A 27,453-nucleotide genomic window follows, 5' to 3' on the forward strand; every position below is an offset into this window, starting at 1 on the left:
GGCGCGCTGGGCGCGGTCGCCCTCGAGCCTTGATTTGCGCCCGGGCAGAGACTGGGTGGGCAGCAATGTGGCTGCTGGCTTCGCTCCTGTGCCTTGCGCCCTTCTTGGGTAAGCTGTGAGAGGGCGGCGGGGACCTTTCCCGAGCCCTTCGCTTTTGTCTCTCTCTCCCTTCCTCCCGCCGTCACTCCGCGCCGCGCGGGGCGGCGGGAGTGGGGCAGCCTCGGCCGCCGCTCCTCGGGCATTCGGAAGGGCGTGCTGGGTCCCGGGGAGCGGCGGGAGCGGGCGTGGCAGGGATTTGGGAGCGGCGGGCGGTTCCGAGGTGCCCGGGGAGCTGCCCCAGCCGCCGCCACGGGCGCTGCTGTGGCGGGGGCTCCCTGCGCGGGGCGAGCGGGGCGTCCCTGGCCGCCGGCTCGCTGCCCTCCCGGGGCGTGGTGGGCACAACCGGGCGGCTGCCTCTCTCCCGCGCCTAAAATTGGAATTACATATCGGCCATCAGCGCGTTCAGGACTTCCCCACCCTGTTCTCGGCATCCTGTGCCCCGTTTGTTTCAAACTTGTGTAGACGGGGAGCTTGGGGTAGGGATGTCTGTGGTTTTTATGGTACACGCGCACGAGGAGTTAATTCCTTCCTCGCTGGGAAGGAAGCAGCGCCACAGCACGAGGGCAGCCTCCTCCTCCTCATACCGGGGCGCGCGTTTGCCTCCGGGTCCTGAAGTGTTAAGGAAGTCAGGAAACCAGCTTTTATTGTAAAAGTATTCTTGTCATCCCTAAATGTGAAAATGCTGTTTATTTTGTATTCTGCGTTCCTTCTTGCTCATGGATAAAGCATCAACGTTCTTAATTGTTTTGTGTTGGTTTGGGGGTTTTTTTTTGTTTGGTTTTTGTTGTTATTTGGTTGGTTCGTGGTTTTTTGTTTGTTTTTTTTTTTTTTAAGAAGCAAATTATTACTATTAACTGCTATCGAAATATTAATCAAAGGCCTTTTTAATCCAAATGCCTGGGGAGCATAACCGTTATACCCATAGCCCTTGCAGTGGGCTGTGAACATGAGAAGTATAAACAAAATTTGCTGAATTTTGAAATTGAAGATGGATGTACAAACTTTCTTCTTGTCATCAGAGCGAGCTGCTATTGCTAGATTGGCCAAAAAGTATGACTTAATCTGCGAAGATCTTCTTATCATTCCTCTATTCTAAGGGATTTCTCCTGACTTTGGGTTTTGGGTTTTTTTTTGCTTTGGGAGTTTCCTGAATGTGACTAAAATAGGAGCTATTGGATCCCCCCGTTTAAAAAGGAACTTCTCTGCTGCTGAAAGTTCTGAGCAACTCCCTGTGATTTCCTCCTGTTCCAACAGTCTTCAACTTGTTTTATTTAATTGAGATTGTGAGATCCTGTTCTGTAAGAGCGTTGGGGGTCCAGGCGTGCAGGGAGGACCAGTGGAGAAGCCAGGATACTGTCCACCTGCGTGTCTGTCTGCTGATGTTAAGCCTTAGCTGCAAGTTCTTATCTCACCTGCAGTGCTTTTGCAGAGGTTTCTAGTAAGTATGACTCAGGCATGATTAACTGAGTATCCTCTTGTAACTTTTTCTGCAGTCAAGGCACTTTGTTACCTTGTGTTATGTAAGTTGGCCTGCTGCTGATCTGAGCTTCTGATCCCTGTGCTATAGACTTATCCAGAAAACCAGGTTCCAAAGAACATACAATTCAAAGGCAGAGATGATGGTAATTGGACATCTGGAGAGGATAATTGTAGCTTCAAGTATCATAATGTCCTCCTTTAATGAAAAACATAGCTAGTTCTGTTGTCTTCTCTGTAAAACTTTAGAATCAAAGTGGTTGATTAGGGCAGGAGATCAGGAATGCAAACTCTTTACTGTTGTTTAGTAAACTAAACAGGCGTGGTTTCACACCATGATTTTGTTTGTATGCTTGCACTATTGCTGTTACGTGTGTGTTGACTGTTGTAAATGTTTCATGTTGATTTTAACAAGGTAAAATAATCTATCATCTCTCTATGTGAAAATCAGACCCTGGAAGTCAGACTGATCTGCCCAAGTGCATAAAGCAAATCAGTAGCAGTTCAACTTGGCATGCAAGTTTCTAGCCTTGCAAACACCTGTTCTAAACACCAGGATGCTGTTGGTAGATCCTCATCCTCTATCAGCCTTCCCCTCCTGAATCCCTTCTCCATCCAAGTTTAAAGCACTGCGCTTGTCCCAGTCATGTTGCTGAACATCTGGAGTAGGGGAGGAGATGTGCTTCTTCATTCCCCTGTGGGACCCAGAAGCTGCAGTGTAGCTTTGGTGTCTTCAGAATTCCTACTCACCACATAGGGCATTCCTGCTTTTCACAATGCCAGGCCAAGTCAGTTTTTTATCTGTTAAAATCTCAGGCTTGTCAGTTACAGTGCAAAACCTCTCCTTGAGGCTATGGAAGGACTTAGATTTTTAGGCCTACCAGGAGCATGCTCCTACAGTTGTTGGAAGTTCAAGACAAAACTGTGTTCAGATTTGGGATCCTGGATGTTGTATGTGCATAGGAAGAAAGTCAGTGTGGTGTCTGTGGCCTAGTTTGGTGAAGGAACCCACAGAGAGAGATTCACCTCCCTATAGGAGGTGAATAAATAATACCACACCCAACAGGAGGATTTCAGGGCAAGCCACACCTGTGGGGATGGTCTTTTGCACTGCAGATGGCAGCCAGACTTTTACTTGCTTTAGCTGTGTCAGGATCCTGCCCCAAAAGCAGAGAGGATGTGGGAAATAAGCTGGATATGAACTAGAGCACCTAGAAGCTTTCTGTGTCTGTAGTAAGGCTCATCTGAAAGCCAGACAACTCCTTCAGTGTTCTGAGTGTCAGCTCTTTGTCATGCAGTATAACTGCCTTCTAGTTCTTGCATATTTAGATGGCTTCCTTAATGCCATTTTCATTGCATCCTTGCATTGATGGTTGCTTCATTTCCCAATTCAACTTCTTTATAAAAATTGAGTTAAACTGAGAAAACCCGCTTCACCTAAAAGCGGAAGTTGCCATCTCCAGTACTGAGCATAGACTGATAACCTGAGAGCTGATAAAAATTATTTTTGTTTCAGTCTTCTTCTGAGAGTGACCAGCATAGAAACCAGACTTACTTCAATATGGCTTTTTGTTTCTGTGTCATTAGGCAGTTCAACAAGTTTGAGCTGGCTTTTTTTTTTTTTTTAATTTTAAATTTTCCTGTGGTTTTGTCTCTGTACACAGAAATATGTGCTCCTTCCTTTCCTTTTTTTTGATCAGAAAAACATGGGGATTTCTCAATGTTTCTTCTGTGTCTCTCCACTTCATGAGAGGTGTCATGGGAGCTACATTACAAGACATTGGGATGAATGGGGAAAAACCTGGACTACTAACAAATTTGGGTTGTTTGTGGAATGTGGTTATTTTGTGTGTTGCTAATAGAAATGTCAAACACAATTTTAAATAGTATAAATGGAAAAATCAGTTATCAGCACTGTCAACCTGACACCTGCTTGTGTTGTCCTGTAACCTTACGCCTGAATTTTCCTCAATAAATAGAGGAAGTTATAAATTCCTCACAGAGGAAAAAAATCAAACCAGACGTCTGCCCTCTGCTTAAAAACTCTTGATAAGAGCTGAGGGTGTTATATCATATTAAAACCAAAATGAAACAAGTAATATTTTTGCCATTGCTATTTAACACTACAGGATGAACACAGAGTGAAAACTCTTTCTGATAGTTTCTTGCCTTAATGTAATTAATGGTCTTAGACTTTAGATAGCCAGGATCATCTATGGATTGCATACACAGACTGCTTTGATTCTGAGTGTGTTAAAGGTGTTCATCAAGAAAAGAAATAAAAAAGTGTGTCTAGGTTTGTCTATTTTTGGTTTTTTCCTTACTGGTCCTCAGGAGAGCCTGTTGGCCGTGTTCAGGGTAGTGTGACTGTAGACTGGCTGGGTGATACAGGCTTTGTAAGAGACAGAAGTTGTAATTTGGAGTATGTTTAAGCTGGTGTTGCCACAGGTCGAGAACAGTTCCTCTCCATGTCATTAGTTTGTGCCATCCTTCATAAGTAGAAATGCAAAGATGATCTGGCTGAAAATTCTCTCAATTGAAGGACAAAGTTACCAAGAGAGATTATCTTCTCAGTCCTGTTGATTATGGAGCCTACATAAAGACTGTGCTTGTACAGCATAGGAGGTGCTGCTATCTGAATATTGGGAGTAAGTGTCCAGAGGGTTTGGAATCAAAGAATGGTTTGGGTTGGAAGGGACCTTAGTGATCATTCAGTTCGAGCCCTCTGCCATGGGCAGGGACACCTCCCTCTGGACCAGATTTCTCAGAGCCCCATCCAGACTGGCCTTTAACACTGCCAGGGACGGGGCATCCACAACTTCTCTGGGTAACCCGTTCCATTGTCTCTGGACTGATTTTGAACTGCTTTTTTCATAGTTCAAGGCAGGCTTAAATGCAGAGCAGTTTTGTCCCAAAGCAAAGCCTAGAGACTGAAAAGAATCAATATTCTGCAGGACACAGTGATCCTCCCTAATAGTTCACCACCGCTAAAAGTGGTGATTGCCAGGCCTCTTCCTCCCTGGTCTGTTCCAGTGCCAAACACCTTCTGGGTGAAGAATCTTTTGTTAACATCCAGCCTAAACCTCCCCTGACGCAGCTTCAGGCCATTCTCTTGGCTCTTGTCACTGGACAGATCTCTTCACGGCAGAGAAGAGATCAGTGTCTGGCCCTACTCTATGTTCTTGCTCTTGCTTTTCCCTGTTTCGCTCACTTCTACTCCATTCCATGCACATCGTGTTCCCACGATGAGTCACATATGGGAATTACAGTCCTTCTGTGGGTTTTTTGTTGTTTCTTTAGTTGGAGTGGGTGTTGTGTCAAGTTAACTGTCAGCAGATTGTAATGTCTGTATGACTATGTCACTGCACAAACAGGCAGACCAATACAAGGGAGAGGGAGTTAAGTCCATCCCCATGCTTTTGGTCACCAGCTTAGTTTAAAAATAACCATGTAGCTTTTGTGTGGGAATGCTGCATGTTTTGCCCTTGCTGAGGGATATGACTGAAAGTATGGATTTTGTAGTGGGGTGTTACAAGCAAGAGTGTTTGAGATTGCTTAAAAAATCACTGGCAAGGGTATGAGTAAAAGATTTGATTTTAAGAGACAAAGCATGACAAGCTCGTTGGCAAGATTCACTCTACTACTTACAGGACAGCTAAGGCACAACAAGGGAAAACAAACAACAAAACCAAACTAAATCCAGGTAATCAAAACAGAAATGAACTGAGAACTATCAGGGGGGGTGTGTGTATTTAGGTGTGTGTGTGTGACAAAAGACAGTGCAGGCAAGGATAAAAAGGAACACAGCCCAAAAGCTTAACAACACTTTAACTTAACTTATACCTTAAGCCTAACAATTTAACACAGGAAAAACAGTTAATTTATACCTAACTGAACTTATAGCTTAATTTATAGCTTAACCTTAACATTCTAACAGAGGAATAACACTTAACAACATTTAACCTAACTTATAATTTCAAAGTTAGAAGTAGCAAGTCAGCAGAAGAACAATGCTTAGCAACACTTAATGTAGCTTACAACTTATGTTTAATAACTTAGCAAAAGAACAACACTCAGCAGCATTTGAGTAAGCTCCTAACTATAACTTAGCCTTACTTACAGGCCTAACTTACTTAGGTATCCGAGGTACTTAAACAACGAAGAAAGCAGCATCTCTCTCAGATTTGCTATAGCATATGCGCAGGTGCAGGCACACAGACAGAAACAGTCAGTACAAGCAAGGTACCTGAAAACAATTCCATTCAGAGGCCAGTGAAATACTCACTTTGGATGCTTTTGCATCTCCTGACAGGTGAAGGATTTGGCCTCAAGCAGTGAGGGTATCAGCCCAGGATATGCTGTGTTTTGGCGATCCTCCAAGTATAGCAGACCTGAAGGTTTGCTGGCTGAGAGGCATCCCCCTCAGAGGGAGATGCTGATCACAGCCCGTGGTGGCCCAGGAGAGCTCAAAAGGCTCTCGTTTTGGACCGCTGTTTATAGGGCTGCAAGAGAATGGGCTTCAGTCATAACAGTGTTTCATCCTGGACACAGTGTGGGCTGGCACTTTCTTTGAAAGTGTGAGAACAGGAATATTATGCCATTCAGACAAGAGGAATATTTTCCAAGGCTGGTCATAGGGAAAATAGGAGCTTTTTTAGCAATTCCTGGAAGCAGACAGTATTTCTGATAAGCTCAGAAAAAGCTGAGCCCAGAGGCTGTTTTCAAGGCCAAGGCCTAGCAGGCATTTCTCAGATCACACTCCAACCTGGAAAAGAGGAGGGGGGAATGCACCACCACATGGGAGGGACCCAGGCCTGTTGCTGGGTGCCACTCTTGGGTCCTGCCTTTGCTGATGTGTAGAGCTCTGTGGATGCAGGCAGCTCTGCATTGTCTGGGAGGAGCAACACACACCTCTGTGAACATGCTGCAGTGTGCAGGAGAAAACCTCTGCTTTGGGTGTTACATGTGTAGGATTTGCATTCATTCCTGCACAAACCTGATTTTATCTTGCAACAGCCTGGGTTGCTGCTACAGCTTATTGTCGTCTGTGTTCTCTCTCTCCTGGCTGTAGCTTTTGCCTGTGCTTTTATACCATGGGTCTAAGTGCTTTCTTACTGGAGTTTGGGAAGTGGGTTGTGTTTGTGGCCTGTGGGGGAATTAAGAGGACTATGGTTGGTGTATATTCTCATAGTCCTTCTGGACTGAACATTTATTTCAGGGTTTTCTGCACCTGGTGGTTTTGAGGGCTAGCAGGGAACATATTTGGCCCTGCTAATTACAGTTGCTGGGAGAAATAAAAGTTTTTTAAAAGCCTTAAAAGGGGGTAGTTGGGAAGTTACAAAAAAAATCAAACAAAAATCTGCTCTTTAAAAAGCCCTGCTCCTGAAGCAAACAGTTCTTTGCCATAAACTAAGCAGTAAGGACTTTTCCACCAAGTTTCGGCAGGTGGAATGTTTGTGTCTTAATGGTAATAGGAGAGCCTAGCTGCTGCCTGTATAGACCTAATATATCCCTATATGCATTTCAAATAGGTATTTGAGACCAAAAAAATTAATGATAACATTAAAAATAAAAAGGGATTAGCTTACAGATGTTCTCCAAAATAACTAGGCATTACATCAGCTCCAAGAAAAATAGTCAAACCAGGTAGACAAATACAGTAATGAAGCATTTATTGCTGATAAATGGAGTATAAAGTTCTACTTAGTCTGAGCTGAATATGGATACCTTTAGCCTGCTAAAATGCTGAAAGAGTCAGAATTAGTCTGGGGAGTATTAAAACTCCAGTACAGGACTGGGTTCTGTGGGTCTGGCTGCTGGAGAAATGGGAGCAGAAGATGATGTAGACAAGGTGAGGTGGTGGATTTGCAGAAGAGGCTTTGCCCACACAATGTTAGCTCCTCTTTAACTGTGTCACTTGGAGCATGTGATTTGACTGGAAGGAAAGAACACTAACACTTGGCATAAGAAGGAATCTGGAGTGGATTTTGGGCAATACAGGAGCAGTTAGTGTGATGATTTCTGTAGAGACTACTGGAGGCCTTAGCACAGCAGTATTTTTTTTGTGTGAACTTTATCTGGGAATAATAGGCTACAATAAGGAGAGAGGCAGAAAGCAGAGAAACTTTAAAAAAGGCAGTTCTAGCCTTCCAAAAAGAGTGTGTGAGAGAGTGTCTGGTTGTCATTTCTCCTTCTTTGTCCACCACTGTGGAATGGGAAATAAGTTTTCATTTAAAATAAGTAAGAAAAATGGGGAAGGGTTCCTTAGGAATTTATAAAACATAATGACACATGCTTTCTCCAGAAGCTCGAACATGTGTGGTTATGACCTTATGCAACATTTCTGTATGATTTCTTCAAAAAAAGGAAGCTGACAGCGCTAAGTGAGAGACTTCTTCACATTCTCTCAACCAGTGAAGCAGGGAAATAAAACCAGAGACTGGGTTTTTTAAGATGGGAGGAGATAACTTCTCCTTGAGGAATAACCATTCCTTGTCCTGCTGTTGGGAGCCCTGAATGCCCTTGGGCAGGAGCTCTTCAGCTCCTTGCTGCCAAGCCTTTGTTTCACCAGCCAGCAAGAAGAGAGTGTGCTGAAGACAGCAGTGCCCCTTGTGCTGAGCAGAACCTGTGAAGAGAAAATGTGGGTTTTTTTCAGCTCTGCTTTCCTTCAGTCTCATTCCTGGGCTTGAAGAAGCAACAATTTTGCTCTCATAACTCCAGCCTAGCACTTATGACTAACTGAGAGTAAAGACATGCAGTGTTTACCAGGATCAACACTCAAGCTTAGGAAGTTATTAGTGGTTGGCTGAGCAGTGGTGGCTGTCCTTGCTCATGTTCTTAGTTCCCAGCAAACAGCTGCTGTCCTTCCTGAAGGCTCTTGTCAACAGCCACTGTGGTTTGGCTTGTGCTGATGTCAAGCCACCACAGCTTGACCACCCCAAATCTACTGAGAGGTAGAAATTCACAGTGGGAAGAGCAGGGAGTATTTCTCCATACTAGGAGTACTATAGGTCCTTAGGCAGTGAGGGGTGATTTCTTGAGGAATATGCGCTCCTGGAAATTGTCTTTTGCAGGCAGAAACAATGGACTCTACACGATTCAATATGAATCAGGCAGAAGCCACTTTATTGATGAACTACTGTCCCTGATACACAAATCTTGCTTTCCCTGCATGCGATCATGCATAATTGTTACTGGTTAAGGCCTATTTTCACACGCTACTTTATGCTTTATGATTGGCTCTTGTATGTGTGTCACATTGTCCCTCGTGTATGTCACAACTGTCCTTCAGTTTGCATTTTCTTATCCTTTTCTTCCTTTGCTTGTTCCTCGTTCACATCCTCCCCAGTGCTGCCTGTTCTTTTCTTGCAACCTTCCCATGGACTTTTTCCCCTGTTCAAGTCCTTCTGTCTTACATGCTCTGGATTTTCTATCCTATGGCTAGTTCACATTATGTCCATTTTCTAATAAAGGCATGGTTTCCACAGTCTTTAGGAAACAGAAGTCTCTAACAAGGCTCCAAGCTTTGTCACATCAAAATAGCGTTCCACCCCACCCAACATCTTGCAATCTTGTGGTCTCCAGACACAAATTCTGGAGCTCATGCATTCTTTTTCTTCTGGAAATCATTAATTGAGATGTGTGGAATGAGATGCTCAAGTGAAATGTTTAAATCTTCCTGAACAGGGTAGACTACAAAGAAAGTGGGTACGTTGTCTTGAAAAGATGTGGGAGTTGATAGCTTACCCTGAGTACTTCTACAGTCCCTGTACCTGGAAAAGGCCACCATGTAAGCACAGGCAACAAGAAGTTGGAACTCTAATGGAGCAAGAAGAGTGCTTTAATGGGTAAATTACAAACAGATTGGATATTCCATAAAAAGCAAGGCATGGAGAAGACCTGTGTGTGCAGTTCTCTACCCAAGCACACGGAAGTGCATTTCTGTTGGCTTGTCTTCAGTGTCCTGTCAAAGAAAGTCTGTGTTTCTCTGGCGTGGCAGAAGACCTGATGAGCACTGTTCTTTGTCAGTGGGAAAAGAAGGCCTAGCTGACCTTTCTGTCTGCTTTCATATGGAAAGGAGATAAGATGTGGAGAAAGATGGGTTTTCTGGACTCATATTCAGTGTAGGGAAGACTTATTTTGGTGTGATAAAGCTGTAGTATCTGCACTGGTTTAGGAACAGCAGTAAGTTTGCCTACAATGATGACTGAGAAGCAAGGGAAGCACAGAATGATATAGGAATTGGTGGTTTCGTAAACTGATGCCATTTGGGAAAAAATGAAAAAAGATCAAACCCAAAATAGTAGCTGTCACTTGGAACCAGTTGGCTTGAGGAGTAAATATCTGAAATATTTGTTTCACCACGCACAGTTACTGTTTAATGGGAAGTTTTGCATCATGCAGATCGGGAATCTTGACTTAATATGAGACCTCATTTGTATCTTAACCATGCCCTTCCTTCTATGTAGTAGTAAAAAGTTACCAGCTACTGTGGAGAAAAATTGATTCCTAAATGCAAGTGTAGCTTGAACTCAGTACCAAAGTGTTTTTGTCTATGTTCCTGTCTGCCATGGCAGTGATCTTGCAATTGTTTTAGAGCTGCTCAGAGCTATTTGGGAGGAGGAGGTGACTGCTGAAGACTGAAGCAGGGACACAGAGATGCTGATGGTTTAAAGGTTGTGGCCCCTTCCTCACAGCAAGATTTTGTCTGTTAGATCAGTAGGGTTTTTTTCCTCACAAATGCAGCTGTTTTCAATGAAAATTAGGAAAAATCTCTTACCTCTCTTCTATTGTGGTTTATTTATGTAGAATGCCTGGGCATTTTTAGCAGAATGTAATTGGCCAAGACTGAAAGCAGTAGAGATTTCTGAACAGCTTCATTCTTGCTGACAGCTCTGTTAGATCTCAGAGGCTGGGATGCTGTTTCACGTATATTGGCTGCGAAATAAACTTGCTTAAGTGACATTTCAAGGGAAATCTCTAATAACCCCATGATTTCAGCACAGGTGCTTTGAACTCAGTAGCAGTTTTGTGTGAGAAGTGTGCTTTTTCAAAACTGTAAGTATTCATGCTGGAAAAATTGGGTTTATTTCATCAGCAGGAACTTCAGTCTGGGTGTTCTGCAACAAGATGTTAAAACAGATTTTGCTAGTGACAATTCTTCTTTAATATTTTTCACCAGATCATGGGCAGGAGGCCTAATTCAGGTGAACAGAGGGAAAGTACTGAGTATAGGGGGGCTTAGGACAGGGAGGATCATCAGGGCAATGATTCTGCCTGGGACCAGATTGTGGAAACTGAATTCCTTTCCTGTGCCTGTCATAAAATTGTGCTGACAGCCTGGGTTTGGGTAATTCCTAACTGATGCAGCAACTTTGTGATGTGCTTCTTGCCTAAATTTGAATGCATCTGATATTGCATATGGCATTAGTCAAGCAGTGTTTTATAAAATGATTGTTAAAGTAACTTTCCCCCCCCTCCATAGCACACATCTACTGTGAGGACGTCTTTGGCATCGTGGGAGAAAATTTTACTTTTCCAGTAAAAATAGACCAAAAAGTAGTGGAAACTATCTGGAAGAAAAACAGGGATAAAGTGGCTGAACAGGAAGGGCTGAACAAACCAACGTATTTTGGTCGTCTCTGGAACAGGAGTGTGCTTATGGAGAATGGGTCCTTGACTATAATTGACTTGGAGAAGGATGATGCTGGCACATATGAGTTACAGTACTGGGATTCTGTGAAAGATCACTACCTAAACTTCGTACTTGTTGTGTTAGGTAAGTAGTGGAAGAACTGCATAAAAATGTGAACCACTTTATTCACTTTAAAATGTCTAGAAAGGGGATTGTATATTTGTCAGGGAAGCAAACAGAAACAGAGGGGGCGGCTGTTCTTTGTCTCAATTTTAAGTTGCTTAGGCACTTTGAACAAATTTTCAAAGGTGGCATCTTTGTGTGCCCATCATTACTCACCTGGGAATGACTTCTAGAATGTGTGCAGATGGCACACTGCACTTTCAGGTAGACAGCCAAACTTTTGGAGCAATCTGACCAGGTAATCCCAAACATTATGTACCTATTAAAGATGTTCCTGCAGGCACATGATATGTGCTTCAATATCTGTGGCATTGTCCTGTGTAGATCTACTCAGCCTCACTAGCAGCCTTTGGGAAATAAATGTGTCTATTAGTCCTATGGACAGTGAGCCATGAGGATGCTTGGACTAGGCATGGAAGAACCACAAACAGGTGGTTTACAGGTCACTTTCAGAAACACATTCCTCTCTCATGCGCATGTACACACTTGCTCACACTTTTGTCTCTGCACTCTCCTGCTGTTTTTGTTGCTCCAGCCCTTGTCCTGTGCTGAAATTCTATGTAGTTTATAACTAAAGTAATACAGAATGTTTTCTCTCCTTCTAGATCCCCTTCCAGAACCTGAAATAAGCTGCAACACCAGCGATCGTAAACTTGTGTTAAACTGTGCAGCAAATTTCCAGGGGCCTCTGAATTACATCTGGAAGCTGAGTGACAATCCACAGAGTCATGAGAAGCAGGAGCTTTCCATCCGTTTGGAAGATGTTAATGCTACCACGAAAGCTACATGCATCATTAAATTCTCACAAATGGAAAGGAGCTCTGAAATCTCCTTGATGCAATGCCTTTCAGATGAAAACGGTAATGAATGTGTCATGTTGCAAACACAGGTCTGAGAGGCTTGGTTGGGAAGCAGCATGGCCTTTGTAAGATTTCTCCTGTCTTCCCGGGAAGTTAAATTTAAAGAATAAAAAGCATCAGAAGTGATTTGTCTGCTAAAAGTGTGTGTAAAGTTTGGGAAAAGTATCAGGTGGACAGTTTGATCCCCCTAGAAAGACACTTTTTGCAGGGATCGCCGCAGAAGAAAGCCTTTAGCTATGACTCGATTGAGTAATAATAAAGATTAGAAGATCTTAGAAGATCTCTTCTGAATCTTCTGGCCTTATGTAATTACTGCTAATGACTTGTCCTCTTTGTACTGCTCTCCATGAATTGGAGTGAAACTATTCAGCCATTTCAAGTGGGTCATCTAGCAGCCATTAGATAAAATAATTTCTCATCTAGGATGTGCATGAGTCAGTGAGCATACTTCTTTCCTCCTTCATAGAGAGGTATAAAAAGTAGAAAAGAGAGTTTTCCTCCTGTTGCTTATTGCTTTGGGACAGCCTTCAGCTCGAGGCTTGCATTTTTAGGGTTTTTTTTAAACACAGAGTGAGGACCTGTTTGGAACCATGTGGTTTGTAGGGTGTGTAAGGCAGTCCCTAACTGACAGTATTGCTTATTTCTGTGCAAAAGTCATTGTCATGGTTTACTAGTACAGAATTTTTCATTTACTGGAGTTGTGTTAGAAACTTGTTAGAAATGAGAGATGTGATGGGTTGACCTTGGCTGGCTGCCAGGTGCCCTTCAGGCTGATCTGTCACTTCCTCTCCTCTGTGAGGCAGGGTGGAGAAAATATGACAGAAGCCTCATGGGTTGAGGTAAGAACAGAGAGAGACCATTCAGCTATTACTGTCACAGGCAAAACAGACTCAACTTTGGGAAAATGAATTTAATTTATTGCCAGTCAAAATCAGAGCAGGATAATGAGAAGCGAGCAAATCTAAAACACCTCACCCAGACCCCTCCTTTCTTCCCAGATTCAGCTTCACTCCCCATATCATTACCTCATCTCCCTGAGTAGTGCAGGGGGACAGGGAATGGGGCTTGCAGTCAGCAGACAGTTTTACACATTGTCCTTCCTCCTTAGGGGCAGGACTCCTCACTCTCTTCCCTGAACCAGTGTAAGGTCCCTCCCACAGGAGACGTCCATGAACTCCAATATGAGTCCTTCCCACAGGCCACAGTTCTTCACAAACCGCTCCAGTGTGGGTCCCCCACAGGGTCACAAGTCCTGCCAGCAAACCTACTCCAGTGTGGGATCCTCTCTCCATGGGGCCACAGGTCCTGCCAGGAGTGTGCTCCAGCGTGGGCTTCCCATGGGGTCACAGCCTCCTTCAGGCATTCACCTGCTTCAGTGTGAGGTCTTCCATGGGCTGCAGGGAGAATCTCAACTCCAGCACCTGGAGCACCTCCTGCCCCTCCTTCTGCACTGACCTTGGTGTCTGTTTGGCAGATTCTCTCATCTATTGTCATTCCCTTCTCACCCTTGCTATTGTTGTACAGCAGTTTTTCCCCTTTCTTAGAAGTGTTATCCCAGAGACACTACCACAGTCACTGATGGGCTCTGCCTTGACCAGCAGCAGATCCAGCTTGGAGCCAGCTGGCATTGGCTCTATATGACATGGGGGCAGCTTCTGGCATCTTCTCACAGAAACCATCAAAACCTTGCAGTGCAAATGCGATACACAATATTTGCTGAAATTTCATTTGTTTGAAATCTGGCTCAGCCTTTCATAGGCCGAGAAGTGGAACAGCCATTGCCTTTCAAGTGATGTGCCTTCACTGAAATGAGGTACTTCACATGTAACTGTCCTGGACCTGGCTGAAGGTTTTGCTGATAACTGACTGGTGCATTAATTTATTGAGGTTACTTTTTAAAAAATACCTATAAAACATTTGGGGCTGTATTTCTACTGAACTAGTGTATCATACAGTTGCTTTTTAACTAACCAGTCTCTTTTGGTTTTTTTTGTTGGTGATTTTTTTTTTTTAAGGAGGCAGTTCTTCCAAACGAACCAGAGGTGCTCTTTTTGGAGCTTGCATCCTTATAGCTGTAGTAGTCCTAGTATTCCTGGTCTACAAAGGTATGTATTACACTTCCTTACAGCTTTAAGTGCTTCAAGGTTAAGCTCATCTAAGGTTCTGTAGAATGGATGAAAATTTCTGACCATTGGATGTTTTGTTAAAACAGTAGAAGAAACAAGTCCAATTTAGGCAAAGACTAATATATTTGAAGGAAATAATGTACTGAACTTTCTTGCATTCTGACACTGGGCTCTGAGTCCTAGGAAACACGGCAGTTTGCATTTCCATGTTTCTCCTTCAGACTGGGTGTTTGATTTACTGCGTGTTTCTACTTACCAAATATTTGTAGCCTCTCCCATTCCTACCTGGGTGTGTTTTCATAGCATTTTTTTGAGAGCTTGTTGCGGGTTGGGTTTGTAACCGGGCAGAAACACCAATTTAGTGTAGTGGTTTGGTCCAAAATACTCATTACTGTTTATCTTCTGTGAGATAAGAATTAGGAGAAATGCAAAGCAGGCACCAAACTTGAAAGAATATAAAGAAGTTTATTAACAGACCTAAAAGAGGAAAGGAAAAAAATTATACCACCTTCAGAACTCTCCTCCTCCCCCCACCTTCCTCCCTTCTCCCACTGACAATGTAAAAAGACAACCCTTAAGATGTTCAGTCTGTTTACCACTTCCATAATAACCTTGTTTAGTCCATTTAGAAAGAGAAGTCTCTTCTTGCTCATGCTATGAAAACATTATCACAACGAGACAGCTGCCCACTTCCAAATATTGTTCAGTCCATTTAGGAAGAGGAGTCTCTCTGCCTGTGTGTGAGTCCTTTCCCCCGACTTGCAGCTTTTCCCGCAACTGCTTTCGAGGGTCCACTCTTGAAGTTTTTTGGGGTACAGTTTTAAGGTTGAGCTGTTCAGAAACAAGAACAGGGGCCCTTCTCCTTCCCTGGGAGCAAAGGGTCTTCATCATCTTCATCTTTAGAACTATCTCTGGGAGCATCTCTAGGAACTGAGGTTTCTCCTTTCCCGTTTGGAGCAAAAGTCCTCATCTGGTTCATCTCTCCCTGTCCAAACTTCTCATGAAATTACAGCTGCGTCAGCATCTGCCTATCTCAGTGCAGGTGCTTTTGCTTACGAGCTGAACACTCCACCCCCCATATCTTCATGAAATTACAACAGGATACTCTGATATATCATAGCTTCACAACAGAATTTCAGCTTTAAGCATCTCCTCTCTCTCTTCCCTCAGGTTTCAGCTCTTCACAGCAGTAAAAGGGTTAATCTCACCTCGGCCTTGCAGCTTTGCAGCTGGAATGTTGAATTTTTCTTATCGCAGTGGAGAGGGGGGAGAGCCGAGCCGCTCCGGCTGCCCACGGCAAGGCAGTGGGGGGGGTTCCACGGCTGGAACAGGTCCATGGCTCCAGGATGGCCGTGGCCCGGCCCAGCCTGGCCCAAGCAGGGGATGGCCGGGCCCGCTGGCCCCCACACGGGGCCTGCAGCCACCTGTGCCAGAGCCGGAAAGGAGAGAGAGCTTGGAGGGGGAGTTTGCCTATTCTTAAATGTGGATCACAGACGCAGTCACAACTTTAAGTGGCTTAGAGAATTGTCCATAATCAAACTGGCCGCTGATAGGTTCTATCAGTTCCCAGAGGAAACTGTAAGCACCCCTTAGCAAGGACATCCCTTCCGGGACTATGCTTGCTAACCTATGACAGAGCATCATAAAGCTGCCCTCAAGATCACATTTACTGTTGGGACGGGCTTATACCAGGGCTGAATATCATATGCCGAGTCTAATCTGACAACTCGGTGTGATCAACTGATAAGTGAGACCTTCTGTGCCTCCTCTCAGCCTGTATTACCATCATCTTGGAGTTCTGTATTTGTTTTTTTGATCCATCCCTACACTGAATTCAAGTATGTTTTCTGTAAATCTGACACTTTAATCAGAAATGGTAATTATAGGCTATCACTGTGTATTTTTTTTCTGCTGCATTTTTGGATTTGTGTCAAATTGTCTTCTGGTTTGAAAAAGAGGGGCACACCATCTTTTCTCTTTGTGTTGGAGAGAGTCCCAAACAGGAATACATTTCTTCATCCTATTCGTGCTCTGCATGGAAAATTCATGTTGACTTCCAGATGGGGCCGCCACTTGGAGGTGGCTGCAGGGTGAAGAGTACTGGATGCATCCCATCTGGGAATGACTAATTGATGATATTCTGCAGGGAGGCTTTGATCAGGACATAAATAGATACATATTGTATGTGGACCTTATGCTTTCCTGCTCATTGTCCATTTAGTTTCTGTTGGCATGGAGTCATAAAATAAACTAGGTGGGAAGACATTTCTGGAAGTTTCATCCCACTTGCTGCTCAAAGCATGACCAACTTCAAAGCTAGATCAGGTTGCTTAAGGCCTTGTCCAGTCCAACTTTGAATAGTTCCAAGGATGGAAATTCCCCAGCCTCTTTCAGCACGTGTTTAAGTGCTGAATCACTCTTGTAGGGAAGGATATTTTCCTTATTTCTCTTAGGGATTGCCCTTTGGCAACTTCTGTCTATTGCCTCCTGGTTTTAGGCTCTATACTTCTGAGAGGAGTTTCCTTTTTTTTCTGTAGTTAGTTGTAGACAGCAGTTAGCCATCATCCTCTTAGTGTTCTTGAGGCTGAGCAAACCCAATTTTCTCAGCACCTCCTTGCACAGCTCCTGCCCCTAGACATCTTGGTGGACATTTGTTAGACTAACTTCAGAAAGTAGGTGTTTTTACATTAACTGGGAGACTAAAACTAGAGAGAATACTCCACATGTGGTGTCACAAATATTGAATAGAGAGGAGGAATTATTTATGTGTTTGGGCTGACTGCACTTCTGCTAACACAGCCCAGTATTTGGAAGCCTTCTACTGCAAGGGCACATTTTTCTGAGTGATGTTCAGCTTGTTCATGCTTTCAAGTCTTTTCCAGCAGAGCTGTTTCCTAGCCAGGCAGAGCCCAGCCTGTAGTGGTCCATGGGGTGACTGCAAGAGATTCAGGACTTTGTTTCCCTTTGAATATCACATCTTTTCTGCCAGCACATTTCTCCAGGTTGTTGAAGTCAATTGGAGTGGCAATCTTGCCTTCCAGCATGTCCCCTACTCTCCCCAGTTTGATGCCATCTGCAAACTTTCTGAAAATGTCTTCTTTGTCCTTGCTCATGTTGGTGGTGTTAAACAACACTGCTCTTGGTGGCAACACGCAAAGAATGTCTCTCAAAACTGACCAACAGTTAGAATCAAAGCAATTCTGTTACTTCCCTTGAAACAATGAGTGTTTGAACATGCAAGAAAATAAACCTGTTATACCTTGGTAGGATAAGCATTGCACAGGTATAATCAAACAGCAGAGATTTGCTGATTTAAGTACAAGACTCAGAATCAGGAATTGTTAAGCACTACCTTAGATTTGATTAGATGTGTTCTGACTTGCTGTCGCAGGAGACCCATTCTGTTGTTCTCTCACTGAGTGTCTTTCCCTCAAAACAGTATTTCATTCTTTGGTCTTTCTTCAAGTCAAGTATTCAGTTGCATGTTCTCAGTGAAGTGTATTTTCTTTTGTTTGGGGGTGGGAGAGGGGGATGGAATGGATGGAAGCCGTCAACAAGTTTCTGAAGGCACAAAACTTTATTTCTGAGTCATTTCTCCAGGTATTCTATTTGCTTGTGTGCAGGTATAATTAACTTTGGAAGAGGAAGAAACACTGCTCAGAACAGTCCAGTGAATGGCTCAGGTAAGACAGTGTCAAAATGTGTGGAAATCAGACCGGTGCTTGGTCTGGGCTTGTCAGTTTTTATTCTGTGTCAGTGTAGCCTTGCATTGGAGAAGTAAAGGTGTAAGTTTTCTTTGGGTGCAGTGATTTTTTGCAGGTCATTAATACATACTTTCTAAAACAAATACATTTCTTTATAGGAGAACATGAGCAACTTTTCCATGGGGACAGCCAACAACAGCCTACCTCACAGGGAGGTAAGAAACCTGTATTCTAGGGTATTAATTTCTAAATTAGATGTTAAATAAAATATTTTAAAAAAAAATTAGATGTTAAATAAAATTTAGATGTTTCTAAACATCTGCTGCAGGGAGTCTGATTTGCTTTTTTGGTTTTTTGCAGGGTCTGAGCTTTTGAATTGGTTTTCAGTGTGTGCACAGGCCAACTCAAAATCTCAGTTGGGGTCCAATATTGGATGATTATAGGGACCTGCACTTAATGAATGTGTTAGTGGGGCTGGCAAAGTTACTGACAGTGAGTGGGCTGAGAATTTCCTGGTCAGCAGCTGTCTTTGGAAGTGAATTACCTTTTTAACAATGGAGAATTGGGGCTGGCCTAAGGATGAGGGCTGGAAAAGTGCACACTGTAGGGCAATCTGTCATTCCTCTCTTCCTGTCCAGATCTCCATCTGGGCTTCTGCTGTCCATTCTAATCGGCATTGGGGTTTTTTTTGTTTGGGGGGTTTGTTTGTTTGTTTGCGGATTTTTTGTTTTGTTTTTCCTAAGTGTTTTGTTGGAGTGGTTTTGGGTTTTCTTACTTCCTTTATTTGTAGCAAGATTGTTCTGTTCTCTGGCTTCTTGTGTTTTGGGGTGTGTAAATCACTCTATATAGTGAGCAGCTAAGGAAGGGGACAACTCATTTAGTCTGTGCTCCTTTCATAAGGGTGAATTTGGCTATCATGTTCTAGCTTTAACAGATATGAGTCTTGTTGCCAGGACTGTGGTCTGTTTTTAGGAACCAAACTAAATCAACCCCCAAGGCAGTCAAGCAGACTGGGGAGAGCAGGGGAAGATTCTTAAAAAATATTCTGTTACTAGACCAAACAGTGTTTCAGTGGGGAATGGCCAAAGCTGCTGCCATCAGGTGCAGGCTCAGTGCCCTCTTGGAGTGTTCTGGTGTTGAGCTCACAGTGCCTTCATGTGGGATGCTCAGTCTGGTACCTTACATTTGTTAAAGCTGTGGTTCTAGCCCATCGTTCAGAGACCACTGAAGCTGAGACTAGGGATGAATCTGAAGGCAAAAAAAGGAGAAGGATGGGTAGGGGAAAAAACCAATAAACCCTGCAAAACACCTCATTTTGGTACTGCACTTACATTTGCTTTAGAATGTTTATTTTAAAGGTTCTTTAGGGTCTGCAAAGAGGAAGAGTTTAAAGTTACAGTATTAGTGCAACACAAAGATGATGTAAAAAAGGTAGATGCAGATTCTCTTCTCAGCTATCTCTGGCTTTTTATGGCGCGTTTGTGCAGCTTTATCAGTAGATCTACTTCAGCAAGACTTTTGTAAAGTTGTAGGCATAAATATGAACAATGTTGGTCATGGTCTGGGACCTTAAGTGGTTACTGGAGGGAAGTTGAAGTTGAAATTAATTGTGAGTCCTTGAAGTGGCACAACATACTGCCATATCTGTTGAAAGTGTTATGATGAAGTTGTCACTTTAAGGCTAAGTTGCATATTTTGCAGACTGTTGTGCTGCCTACATACACATTTCTGGAAAAGGATTTCTGTTTTCTTGCAGCTACATTTTCACAAGATGTTCATAATGAGAATGAAGAGCCTGAAGCAGGTAACAAGTGAGATGGAGCCCTAAAACAGAGGAATATGAAGGGGGAAAGTAATTTTGCACATGGCCTTTTGTAGTCCAAGCCACATTAGCATGTTCTTAGTATAGAGTTTACCATTTTCCTGTTGGCCTAGAAGAACTTGTTGCCTTAGGAGCAGGAAACGTTGATGGGTAGATCATTAGAAGAGAAGTCAGAAGGACCTGGGGCCTGTGTTTGGTAAACAGCACAGAGCAAATACCTTCTTGGGGCTTCACCTTCCCTCTTGATGAGGATGATGGTGCTTACTGTGTTTCCCAACCATTTTGCCAGCTGTGGGAAAAAGAACTAAGCATGGAAGAAAGAACCTCTTTTTACAGTAAATAAGAAAATTACCCTTTTGTCTAATGTTACCTTTTATTTGCATGCAAAAGAGTGCAAGGATATTTTTATAGGATGTCATCATGGGTAGGTGGTCTTTGCTTTCTGCTGGAAAGAAACACACGACCTTAGACAATAAAATGCTGTGGCTTCAAAGCTTTGTATTGATTCCAAATAGATACAAGCCTCAGCACATCAATTTAGAGATGGGATGCTTACCAACTTGCAAAATTCGTATTTGGGAGATACTTCATCCAGAAATGTGCTTCTCTAAGGAAAGAAGCCTGCTGTATCTTCCATTTGCTTTATGCATTAGGAGACTTTTGACTGCATTCATCAGGCAGCTAAGCAAAGCTCCAGTTTTGTTTTCTTAGTCCAGTCAGTGTAAATTTCAAGGAAGTTCTGGGACCTGTATTTTTTCTAGAAGTTCTTTTAATTCCAAAGGGCTAGTGAAATTGAACATTATTGTTCAACTTGAGAAAAAAAGTCAGTTTTTTTCCCCCAGTCTGTTGCACTAGTGATTCATTCAGTCCCTAGCTCTTCCACCATTTTCCACAAGTGGCTGATAATAGGGGGGTTGGAAAAGGCAGAAGTCTAAAGGAAAAAATCACTAGTGATGACAACAAGGAAAAGGAAACTCAGAAAAACTCAGAGCCCCTGGAGTTTGCTGCATATTCTTCCTGCATGAATTATAATGGGTGTAGAACAGCTTTTTTTCATCTGAAGAAATAGGAATTGTGAAGGTGTGGTGTACTGCGGGATTGTCTTACCACTTGTGTAATTATTTCCATATACATAGACATGGATACAGGAAAAGGAGGTTTATTTTATGCCTGTCTTAAAGTAGAAAGGAGTGAAACACACAGTTCAGGCAAAAGAGAAATCAGGTCCATAGACAAAGGTTGTCAGTTTGGACACGAGATGCAGAAAATAAAAAACTTTCTTTTGTTGCAGTATAGAACAGGAACATCAGGAAGGGGAGTTAGTGCACCTCTGTGCAGTACACCCAGCAGCACTTAGGGAACAGACAGTCACTGCTCTCCAGATGGGAAGTTGTAGGCAAGGCTCTGGTGTTCTCTGAGATGTGTGTACAAAGCAGTTCCAAGCAGGGCTTCTGCTGATAGCACAGCAGTACTTAACTTGGGGAGGAGAAGGTGTGCTCTGAGCCCTAGACTGCACAGAGCAGTGGCCTGTGCTGGGGAGGGGTAGAAGCAATGGACTGTGCTCCTGAGGGACTGCAGTTGTTCTCTGATCTCTTTTCAGACAGAGAATTGAATGAGGAGGACAGTGCCCTGAAAGACAAGCAGATAGTTAAGAATGGTGTAAATCAGGAAGGTAAGTGCCTGTTCTATGGAGCAGTCAGTGCTATTGACCCAGTAAGCAAACTGGCCATGATCCCTTCATAGAATCTGCTAAGTTGGAAGGGACACATCAGGATCATTGACTCCAACCCCTGGCCCTGCAGATGGCACCCCAATAATCACACCACGTACCTGAGAGTGTTGTTCAAACACTTCTTGAACTCTGTCAGGCTTGGTGCTGTGACTACTTCCCTGGGACCCTGCTCCAGTGCCCAACCACCCTCTGGGTGAAAAACTTTCTTGATATCTGACCTAAACCTCCCCTGACTCAGCTTCAGGCCATTTACTTGAGTCCTGTCACTGGTCATGAGAGTGAAGAGATCGTACCCATCTCTCCTCTTCCCCACACAAGGAAGTTGTAGACTGTGTTGTGGCCTCTCTTCAGTCTCTTCTCCTCCAGGCTGAACAAACCAAGTGACCTCAGCCACTTCTTGTAAGGCTTCCCCTTCAGACCCTTCACCATCATCATGGCCCTCCTTTGGATGCTCTCCAGTAGCTTTTCTATGTTGTGTATACACGTAGAGCTGCAACTAGCAACTCAGTCTGATGCAATAGAGCCACACCTTGACACTGAGCAAGGCAGGGGACTGTATTTGTCTTCTTATCTCTCCTCAGACACCTTTAGGAACAGCAGCATGCTGGCCAACCATGCAGATGAACATGGCATAAATGAAGGAGGTAAGTGCCTGGACTGTGGAGCAGCCTTTGTTCATTGTGACTTTTGCCTAATGCCACCTAATGGGTGGCACCACAGGCACTGAGTGCTTCCCCTGCTTGGCATTTACAGGGTGTGCAAGGGATCATGGAGACAGTAGAGAGTCAGGAATGGAGGAGAGAAGGAAGGTGTTGGATGGTGATCCCATGGGAATGGGGCATGTTGGTCAGGGTTACTACTGTTGCTAAACAAATGGCCCAAATCTCAGTCAGATTATTCTTGATCCATCTGGGCCAGAGAGTCCGAGTTGTGAGGTCCAGGATTGTCTTGAGTATCGCCTTTGTCCTTGCAGAGGTGACCCAGGATGCAGAAGGTAGAGATGGGGAGCACCTGAACAACTCTTCCAGCTGCAGTAAAGAAGGTATGTGAGGGTGAAGCTCTCTGTGTCTTGGGCGATTGTGCTGACTGACACTGAGGTTGACTGTGAATAGTTTTCCTTTCTTGGAAGAAAAATGAAAAACGTTGTTCTGTCTGTCATACAGTCCTTACTTGAGTGGTGTTAACTATGAGCATCTCATACTAGTTTCTGCTTTTTTTTATTGTAGATGAGTGGTCACCAAACTTTTTGTAATTGTCTACCACATCAGTAAAATACTTTGAACATGCACACCCAATTGATGTATACTTATAAGTTGTATACAATTTTTACCATATTCAAGTATTACATACATTATAAAACATGCACGAAAAAAAATTATAATGATAGAGCAAATAGTATTTTTATTTTTAAATTTTATTACTGGTGCAAAAATATTTTTTTTCTGCACCTCAGTGGATTGCCTTGTGCACACCCATTTTGGAGTCTGCTGATAAAGATAATCCATTTAAAGATTCTCAAAATGCACAGCCATGTGAAAGCAGGTGGCACCTTACTGCTGCAGAGTTTTTTGTTCTGCCAAGTTTGATACTTCTGTTGAATTACCAGCCAAGCAATCACATCTAAAAATTCTGGTATTTGCTGAAGACAGCGTTGAAAAGAAGGGGGAAAATAATTTCCAAATGTGAGGAAGCATGGATGAATGGAAGGGTGGGAGAGATTTAGGACTGAGTACAAGAAGCCTGACGCTGATGCAGACAAAACTGCTGATGAAGCTGTCATGAAAAAAGGAAGCAGGCTGTGTAGCTGCAGAGGAAGCTGTGGTGTGTCGTAATAACTGAGTCAGATCCTGTTAGTTAACAATGAGTAATACTGAAAGCCAAATGAAGTAAGTCAGTGTATTATTCCTGGTCCCCGTGGTGTGCTGCTTTGCTGGGCTAAACTGTGCTCCTGCGTCACCCGTAAGGGTTTAGCGTCTGCAACTGGTCTGTTGTTATGTCATGCTGAGGCACCAGATGTGGCTGTGCTTCCTTTGGTGCTGTTTGCAAACCACGTGAGAAAAGAACATTTTGCGTGTTTTGAGGATGGGGTATGAAAGCTGATGCCTATTCCTGCAGCTGTAGAATGAGAGAACCCTATTTTATATTCAGACCCTCTCACTGCACAGACACAAAGAAGCAGCACACAAACACTCACCACACACACACAAATGGATTTTTGATTGTGTTCTTTAGTATCACCACCAAGGTAAAGCAGTAAACCTGCTTTGATTTTAAACATACAAATCATAAAAATACTTCAGGCCTATCCAGGAACCTGTGAGAACCAGACTAGGGACAACTTTCTTTTTCTCATTTTCTAGAGAGTTGTATACCATATGTCACCATACACTGCTCTCCTAGACCATCTCCTGACATCCTAGGTTGGAGTGAGGCTGGGCTAGAGATTAGTGGAAGGGACAGGTAGTGCTATCAAAGTGGGAGCAAAGACCGAAGGGCATAGTGCCTTGGCGCATCCAGGTGGCTCCCCTTAGAGAGTTGCTATGTGTGCAACAAGATGGAAACACCAATGTAAGTGGGCTTGTGTGTGCTTTACTGGAAATCAGCCTGGTTAGAGGCTGATGCATGTTGCATGTGATGAGTTAGGCTGGGCATGTAGTCTTGAACTTTCTGCACTGTAACTTCCCTTGGCCTTCAGTCTCCTTGCTTGTCAAATATGAGCTGTATTTTCAGTCCTCAAAATCGAAAACTCCAAAAGCACCTGGCATTACTGTGTGGAAGAAATAGCAGCAGCAGCACATGCATGTGTGAAGCACAGCTGATACTGAGATTATAGACATAAAACATTTGCACAGAAGTAGTGTCTTAATTGCCTGGTTCTGTGATCTGAAGTCATGGAGTCAGAGCAACTTCACAGGTTACCAGATGCATAGCAGGTGGCTGGCACTAAGTAATAAATGTTCTAACTGTGCTCTAGTTGCAGAGGAATGTGTCTAAGCATGAACAGATAATTTGGATAAAAGTTTTAGTGGCTATCAGATAGCATGTGTCATGTACCTGCTCTAACTGGATTGTTACGCATCACATGAGAGTGTCTTGGCGCATCTTCACACCACCTCATTAGTATTTAAAGCTTGCAGTATTCTCATATAGCTAGTTCAGTTTCTAGAAGAAAAGACATAGTAATTCACCTGTGTGCTTTTCGTATTCTTTTGTTTCAGATCTTAAATCAAAAGCAAGTAATTCCGTTGCTGCCCACACAAATATGGAAGAGAAGCGGTAGAATTCAGTGGTGAAGGATGTGCTACTTTTTTCCTTGAAGGTCTTCCACGAGCAATAAAGTTATCAGACCTGCATCAAGAAGCACTTAGAAGACAAGCTGAAGTGTTTCCAGTGCCTATTTTTCTTTCCTCAGAAAAGACAGCTTCCTTTTCTAGTGCTACTATGTGAAGAAAAATGGGCCAAACCATAGGCCAAAACATTTTAATTGTTTTGTATTTGGTTTTAACAAACAGTGCCCTACTAACACACCAAGGCCTCTCTGTAGTTGATATTTAGAGATTTACGAAGTTGTATATATATTTGCATGAATGGGGACAAATCAAAAACTGATCAGCTTTCTATGCACTTTTTTATGAGTACCTTTTTACAGTCAGAAAAAAACTTCATCCTTCAGCAGACCCAGAAGGATGGGAGCTGGCATTTTCTAGCCTTGGTTCTCCAACAAGAACTCAATACTCCAGACAAAGCTGTGTCCTAGAGTTGACAAGCACCTGGCAAACTGATCATCTCTTGACAGTGGTTCACTTTGTGATAAACTACATTTCAGCTTTTCCTAAAGCTTTATATATTTTTTTTAACTTTTAGGACTTTTTTTTTTGATGCCTTATCTCTTACTGCACATTTTTTCTAGGAATGTCAGCTTACCTCTACTCATTTCTAAGGGAAAAATACTGTATCTTCAAGGTGCTTGAGACTAGAACAAAAACTTGAAAACTGAGATCATATATATAATGAAGCTCAGAAAGAATCAAAAAGAAAAACACCATGCATTAATATTTTCAGAACATCAAGCTATGGAATGTTTTTCATTATGTTTACATGCTGGTTGTTCATAAAAGTCGAAAGCTATTTTAGTTCATTTTAACTTGGTGCATGTAAAGAATCATGAAGGTTTGGCACTGGTAACCAAAGATCAGAAGCTCCCCATTCAGCTTTCCCCTTGTTTCAGTTTACGCCCTTTCCACTCACACAATTTCTTCTGATATTTGCAGCTGTACTGCATGAGTGTTCACAAGTCATTTTTGATAGGACTAGACCTTTTACCTCTACTGCTGTATGTAAATATTTATAATTTATTAAAGTATTCAAGATGTAAAAAGCTTTGCCTTTTTTTTTTTTTTTTGTAATATATTCATGTCCTGTGGGTTTAACTTTCTCTTTTTTACCTTTTCTTTTCTGTTTCATGAGTTATTTTACTCAGAGTTTGAATTAAAATGCAGGAGACCAAAAAATCATCTTTGGACTTAGTTGTTTATTATAGCTTATCTATAATACAGCTGCACAGAGTGTGCTTTCAAATTAACAAGATGGAAAATAGCCCTGAGTTCTAACTTCCAAGGCTTTTTAAGGTGTAAATTAACCAATTATGAAATACCAAGTAATACGTTTTTACTTATAATTGTTATAAACATATAGTATTGGCTTCTCGCAAAGTATTAAGGTAGATATTATATAATGTTAGAAATGCTTTTTGCTGTGTGGATGTAGTTTTCTCTCGTTTTAGCAAGAATGTTAGCAAGTGTGAGCAAGTAAGATAACCTCCAATCGAGCAGGGGATGAGGCCCAAGGAGCTGCTGATCAACACTTTGTCCAGGGAACAAAAGGGCCCAAAGGCTACTCCACCCGGGGAATGGGCAGCCAGGAGGGTTGGAGAGCTGCTATCACCACTCTGCCTGGGGGACAAAGAGGCCAAAGCTGCAATCAGCCCTGACTGTCTGGAGAATTAAGAGATCCACCCTACCATCGACTCTCGCCTAGCAAGCCCAACCCCAAGAATCAAAAGAAATAAAACCACAAGGCAGAAGACTACGCATGCTCTAAAAAGGCGGACCCAAGGAGTGGCCATGCAGATCAATTCCTGGAAAAGTTTTAATATGAATAAAGAACAGACAGTAAAAATGGTATAAAAAGGACTCACCTCGAGCATCAGGTGTGCTCTTGGCAGAGCGCCAAGGCACCCGGCCATTATCCCTTTGCTTTATTTTATGTGTCTCTTATTGTCTTTATATTAAACTCTTTAAATTCTAACAGGAGAGTGAACCTCGTTTTTCACATAATCCAATTACTAACTTTTCGTGACCTGCAGTGCGGGTTTTTTGACCCAATAGCAGAACCCCTAGATTTGTGAAGAAGAAAAGAAGAACAACAAAATCCACACCCACAATCATCCATATTGTTACCTATATCCCCTAAGCCTAATTTTTTACACCTCTACATATTCCACCCAGTGATATGACTTTTAATTATACAGCAACAACCTCAGTGTTATCACACAATTTAAGAAGCCCTTCCCCAGGTTTCAGTTTGAATATAGTGTGCTTCTGAGGATCACTGCTTGTCAGCACTGAAAGGCTGAAATTCTCAGAATCCAGGGTTCCAACAGTAAAACATACATGCAATTTTTATTTAACCTTAGAGGTTACTAACTGATCCCCAAATACCCCGAAGTGATGTATTTTATATGGTTGGTGGTTTTGGGTTGGTTGGTTGGTTGGTTGGTTTTTGGGTCAGTATTCCTGACCCAAGTGTCCTTCTCCA

General features: G+C 42.9%; 1 protein-coding gene across 3 annotated transcripts; it reads left to right on the forward strand.

Moving 5' to 3' along the window:
* On the forward strand, window positions 1-26,803 carry CD58 (CD58 molecule). 3 transcript variants are annotated; one of them, XM_082278202.1, is made up of 11 exons: window positions 1-108; window positions 11,060-11,353; window positions 11,998-12,252; window positions 14,268-14,357; window positions 18,002-18,061; window positions 18,241-18,297; window positions 19,839-19,886; window positions 21,505-21,576; window positions 22,218-22,280; window positions 22,610-22,678; window positions 24,855-26,803. In XM_082278202.1, the coding sequence occupies exons 1-11, from the start codon at window positions 66-68 to the stop codon at window positions 24,914-24,916; spliced, it is 1,113 nt and encodes a 370-aa protein (XP_082134328.1). In that variant the 5' UTR covers window positions 1-65; the 3' UTR covers window positions 24,917-26,803. The 3 variants fall into 3 exon arrangements, with proteins under 3 accessions (XP_082134328.1, XP_082134329.1, XP_082134330.1); XM_082278203.1 differs by lacking the exon at window positions 19,839-19,886; XM_082278204.1 differs by lacking the exon at window positions 11,060-11,353 and having other exon boundaries at window positions 52-108.
* The last annotated feature ends 650 nt before the right edge of the window (window positions 26,804-27,453 follow it).

The sequence above is a fragment of the Coloeus monedula genome, assembly GCF_965178545.1.
Source record: "Coloeus monedula genome assembly, chromosome: 3".
Taxonomy (NCBI): Eukaryota; Metazoa; Chordata; class Aves; order Passeriformes; family Corvidae; genus Coloeus; species Coloeus monedula.